We start from the raw sequence: 5,560 nt of genomic DNA, 5'->3' as shown, positions 1-5,560 counted from the left end.
ACAGCAGCTTCACTCCTGAATCCTGTAGGTCATTGAGACTCAGCTCTAGCTCTCTCAGATGGGAGGGGTTGGACTTCAGAGCTGAGGCCAAAGAAGCACAGCTGATCTCTGACAAATTGCACCAACTCAGTCTGAATAAAGAATAAATGATGTTATGTTAGTCATCAAATCAAAGCTTCTTCACTTTAAACTATTTAGTCAGTATAAGCATCACATAAGAGCTTAAAAACAATGTTGGAAAAAGCAAATACTGATTATATTTGTTACTGTCGCAGACTTTAGCATTAAGATACTGAGTTTAGAACACTATAATATTAGCCTTATGTCTGCAGTTCAGTGTCACCACAACTTTTACCATATTAATCTCAGCACAAAAGTAAAACATGGCGTCTCACCTCAGAGTCTCCAATTTACAGTGTGGACTCTGCAGTCCAGCAGACAGCAGTTTCACTCCTGAATCCTGCAGTTCGTTGAGACTCAGGTCCAGCTCTCTCAGATGGGAGGGGTTAGACTTCAGAGCTGAGGCCAGATAAGCACAGCTGATCTCTGACAAACTGCAGTGACTCAATCTGAATAAAGAATAAATGATGTAACATTAAAAGAAAATGTTCCTGCTTAAAATCATTTAGTGTTTAGAAATCTGTTCAGAGCTGAAGAAGGTTTAAAATGTTGTGGCATCACCAGGGGACAGGTGGTAGGGGGGCGCTACATTCCGGCATATGGGCGGGTGGCATGCTTCAAGATGGCTGCCGCCAATCCCAAAACATCTCCCAGAATACATCAGCCTCATGATTCTAAGATGGCCGCCACTCCCACTACAAACCCTAGACAGTCCACACACGGCTGCAGGTGTTTTACACGTGATTGAGGAAGGACAAAGAGAGAGCATGAGGGACCAGTTAAGAGGAGCACAGGAGCCTGAAGCGCACTGCAGGAGGATTCAGAGTCACCAGACAGGTCGCAAAAGGACAACCCATGTCAAGGGAAGTTTGATGTTGTGTTGACCACAAAGCCATATTTATTTAATGTGTTCATTTGAGCTTAGTTTTTACTCTCCGATGCAACACTTTAAGTTGGACAGTTGTTTAAGGAAAAGAGGCTGAGCAACTTGTGTTTTGTTTGCCACGAGGAAAAATAAAGCCTACTATTGTTTGGAAACCTATTTTTTGACTGTTTGTTCGCCTTCAGTGTCACTGCCACCCCGTAACCGGCTCGGGAAACCTCTCATGACGTCACAATGTACAAGTTTAGAAAATGGAAACCGATGCATTGCAGATGCCAGACAGATATCTAGCATGCTAATTATTTGGACAACTTGACATCCACATCTAACTAATAAGAGCAGGCAGCTAGCAGAGCAGGCAGCTACTTTGTCACTGCAATACATTTTTTTTACTCGCATCCAACTATCTCTGTAGCCCAGACAACCCTGCTGCCTGCATATGACAATTCATTCTTTTACCCATTTTCTTTGTCGTTGTCTATCTTGATAATAGTAAACAATTCCAGTTACAGGCATAGTTTCCCATCATTTCCTGTGTCACTTGCATGTGTGTTCTTGATAAAATGTGATTTTTGAGACAAGATGTAGTTGTTGGGTGACTTTTGTTGTCAGCTAGTGTAGTGTGTGACCCCCTGTCACTGATAGTGTCACCACAACTTTCACATCATATTAATCGCAGCACAGAAGGAAAAAATGGTGTCTGACCTCAGAGTCTCCAGTCTACAGTGTGGACTCTGCAGTCCATCAGACAGCAGCTTCAATCCTGAATCCTGCAGGTTGTTTTCACTCAGGTCCAACTCTCTCAGATGGGAGGGGTTGGACTTCAGAACTGAGTCCAGAGAAGCACAGCTGATCTCTGACAAACGACAGCCCCTCAATCTGAATAAAAAATAAATGATAGGAGATAAAAAAAAAATGAAAACATGAAATATGGGAGAAAAAATAAATACAAGCAAAACAAATACAATGCTTTTTAAACAAATACAGCAACCTTAAAGGTACACACGTATAATAAATCACAAAGCATGCAGTGCAAATACGACAGCATTATTGGAGTATTTGGATAGAATACAAGAGAAAACAAGTATAAGTAAAATGTTTGATAAAATACAGGATAAAAATGAGTAAAATCAGCATCTAGCAACATAGTAAAAATTACCTCAGCGTGTTTGACAAAACTTCTCAGAGTCGGTATGTACAAAAAGTATTAATGATAATGGGTCATTCATAATTATCACTTCTTGGATTTTCAGAAGGTGCACTACTTGTTTGTTGAAGAGTGCTGCTCCTTTTGACATGTTCTAATGAGCAGCAGAACCAGAGGAACTGTGAGGTTAATATACAGTTTAATCTTCATGAAGATCCTAATTTTACTGAACTTTATCACCAAACATCTCTTCCTAAATAGAGTTTGTTTTACTAGAAAACAGAAACTTTTTAAAAACTATTTAAAGTCTGTTGCTCTAAATCACAACCATTATGACTGGTCTTACCTGCGATCTTTTTGTAGTAAATTTACATTTACTCATTTGGCAGACGCTTTTATCCAAAGCAACTTACATTTCAAGAACAACATGCAAGCATCAATAAAGCATCAATATAGTAAGATATCTACAAGTGACAATACATACTACTAAGAGCAGCAGTAAATACAAGTAAAAGCTAATAGTACGTATGGCATCAGTGGGGTAAATACCTAAGGAAAGAAGTAAGGGATAATGTAATAGTGCAATCAATACAAGGGATATGTAAGGAGACAGAAGAAGAAGATCACAGGAAGGAAGGTGTTCTCAGAGGAAGTGTTCTCTGCTGAGTTTCTTGAAGTTAGAGAGGCACGTCCGTACTCTGATGGCAGGTGGTAGCTCATTCCACCATTGTGGTGTCACAGAGGAGAACAAGAACTGAGCTTGCTTTGTGGTAACTGTTTGGTAGTAATTACACTTCTGATATCATAAATATCATAATCATCACAGTTCCTAACTTCCCCTTTATTGAGCTGCACTTATGTCATTCTTTTCTTTATTTATCCTGTCTCTCTCAAACTTTCTGCAGCCTGTTTCTATCTGCTATCATCAGATCTTCCCTGTTAGCATTAGCACCCCCCACTGCCCCATTCATCTCAACCCTCATTCATATCCCTCACACACTCTACAGCCTCATCAGTACTGATATCATCTCCACTGACTTATGGAACACAATGTGAGTCTGTGGAAGCTAAAAAGCTTCAAAAATCAAATGTTTCATTTCTCAACTTTTCATTACAAGAAGTGAACTGACCTCAGACTCTCCAGTCTACAGTGTTGACTCTCCAGCCCAGCAGACAGAAGCTTCACTCCTGAATCCTGCAGCTTGTTTTTGCTCATGTCCAACTCTCTCAGATAGGAGGGTTTGGACTTCATTGCTGAGGCCACAACTTCAAAGTGAGTCTCTGAGAGTCCACAGCCAGGAATTCTTTCAGGACACATAAATAAACAATAGTGACTGCTTCAGGAGAGGTTACACTTTAATAATAATAATCCTTTATTAGCACTTTTTACTAGGACTGATCCCGAAGAGTTGATAATTTGGTGCTTCGATGGACAGAGCCTGATTTGACAGTCAAACTTTTGCAGCGAAATGTGGATCATGCCATTTTGGCAATATGTGGGTGCTCAATGTCTGATTTTACATAGAAACCGTTTTTTCCCAATAAGTTAACATACCGTCTATTACAATATAAATTGCAACATGTAGTGTTGTCACTAAACATGTAAAAAGAAAAAAGCATTTTATAATTGTTTTTAAAGTGTATGAATAAATCCTAAATTGTAACTCTAACCCTTAAGGACGGGGAGTCTGTGCTCTTGTCTAAGCGTAGGATGTTTGTGTGTAGTGGCAGAAGAGGAACACTTGCTAAAGAGACGAAGCCCCATCTTCACCAGTGTTGTGCCGAGTTGTCCGCACCTCGCTGGACATTTGGATCATTTATCACCAAAGACTATTATATCGTTTTTAAATAGTACTTGAAATAGACCCGCAAGGATAGGATATATTCTATGGAAAATAAAACAGATCTTATTTCAAACTCTGAAGCATAGCGGTAAACAATCAGGTATGTCTCTGTATGTCTGATGATATAAGACAGTGCAGAACCTACTCAGGTAATAATTACTTTATTGCATTCACTGATTACTGTGAAATACTGCAATATGTTGTGATAAAATACTGCTGTGATGAAACTTAACCTAAAGTCCCTGTGTTTTACCAGTTTTGCATGTTGCTTCATCACTCAGATGAAGATATACAGACGACAAAACTGTCAAATGCAACAATTATTAGATGTAAGTAGAATGACCTGAGTCTCTCACACCAAAGGCATGTATATTATCCAATGCACCATCGCCACCCACACAAATGTACACTGATTTATAATGTTAATTACATCTGGACTTACCGAGCCTTTCTGCAGTTCCTCACAGCTGGAATCAGTCTCTGTCGTCCCTCCTCTGATGTGTTGTACTTCTGCAGGTCCAACACATCCAGAACCTCCTCTGACATCTGCAGCATGTAGGCCAGAGCTGAGCAGTGGATCTCAGAGAGTTCCTTCTCTGATCTGTTCTCTGACTTCAGGAACTCTTGGATCTCCTGATGTACTGAGTGGTCGTTCATCTCCGTCAGACAGTGGAAGATGTTGATGCTTCTGTCAGGAGAGATCTTATTACTGTTCATCTCCTTCAGGTTGTTGATGGCTCTCTGGATGATTTCTGGACTGTTGTCTGTCTCACCCAGCAGGCCTCCTAAGAGTCTCTGGTTGGACTCCAGAGAGAGGCCATGAAGGAAGCGAACTAACAGGTCCAGGTGGCCATTTTTACTTCCAAGGGATTTCTCCATGGCTCTCCTCAGGAAGACATCTAGAGATGAGTGACTGTTCTTGTATTTCCAGCCTTTTCCCAGGAAGTCCTCCAGTACCTCTGAGTTCCAGTTAGTGTAACAGTGAAACATGTAGACTGCAGCCAGAAACTCCTGAACGCTCAGATGAATAAAGCAGTAGACTGTTTTCTGGAAGATCACACTCTCTCTTTTGAAGATCTCTGTACAAACTCCTGAGTACACCGAGGCCTCTGTGACATCAAGACCACACTGCTCCAGGTCTTCTTGGTAGAACATGATGTTTCCTTTCTCCAGCTGTTCAAATGCCAACCTCCCCAGCTTCAGAAGAACCTCCCTGTCAGCCTCCGTCAGCTCCTGTGGACTCGTCTCTTGTCCCTCATCGTACTTCTGCTTCTTCCTCTTTATCTGAACCAGCAGGAAGTGTGAGTACAGGTCAGTCAGGGTCTTGGGCAGCTCTCCACTCTGCTCTGTAGTCAACATGTGCTCCAGAACTGTAGCAGTGATCCAGCAGAAGACTGGGATTAGACACATGATGTGGAGGCTCCTGGAGGTCTTGATGTGTGAGATGATTCTGCTGGACAGCTCTTCATCACTGACTCTCCTCCTGAAGTACTCCTCCTTCTGGGCGTCAGTGAAGCCTCGTACTTCAGTTACCCTGCCGACACACGAAGGAGGGATCTGATTGGC

General features: G+C 41.5%; 1 protein-coding gene across 1 annotated transcript; it reads right to left on the bottom strand.

Moving 5' to 3' along the window:
* Positions 1 to 899: 899 nt before the first annotated feature.
* Positions 900 to 5,552, bottom strand: LOC123964576 (NLR family CARD domain-containing protein 3-like). The gene is made up of 4 exons (XM_046041453.1): positions 4,437 to 5,552; positions 3,281 to 3,454; positions 1,728 to 1,882; positions 900 to 928 (listed from the first exon to the last, which is right to left on the bottom strand). Exons 1-4 carry the CDS (start codon positions 5,402 to 5,404, stop codon positions 900 to 902), a joined length of 1,326 nt encoding a protein of 441 aa, XP_045897409.1. The 5' UTR covers positions 5,405 to 5,552.
* Positions 5,553 to 5,560: the final 8 nt, after the last annotated feature.

The sequence above is a fragment of the Micropterus dolomieu genome, unplaced genomic scaffold (assembly GCF_021292245.1).
Source record: "Micropterus dolomieu isolate WLL.071019.BEF.003 ecotype Adirondacks unplaced genomic scaffold, ASM2129224v1 contig_3396, whole genome shotgun sequence".
Classification (NCBI taxonomy): domain Eukaryota; kingdom Metazoa; phylum Chordata; class Actinopteri; order Centrarchiformes; family Centrarchidae; genus Micropterus; species Micropterus dolomieu.
Note: the sequence above shows the minus strand (reverse complement) of the source record. Positions and strands in the feature narration are given on the sequence as shown.

What these genes read in the sequence shown, in the direction of transcription:
- LOC123964576 (XM_046041453.1), bottom strand. Translation starts at nt 5,404, where the DNA reads ATGTGTCTAATCCCAGTCTTCTGCTGGATCACTGCTACAGTTCTGGAG. An exon ending in AGGAACTGCAGAAAGGCTCG is followed by an intron (nt 3,455 to 4,436) that starts GTAAGTCCAGAT and finishes GTGTCCTGAAAG; the next exon opens with AATTCCTGGCTGTGGACTCT. An exon ending in TGTAGACTGGAGAGTCTGAG is followed by an intron (nt 1,883 to 3,280) that starts GTCAGTTCACTT and finishes TTTTTTATTCAG; the next exon opens with ATTGAGGGGCTGTCGTTTGT.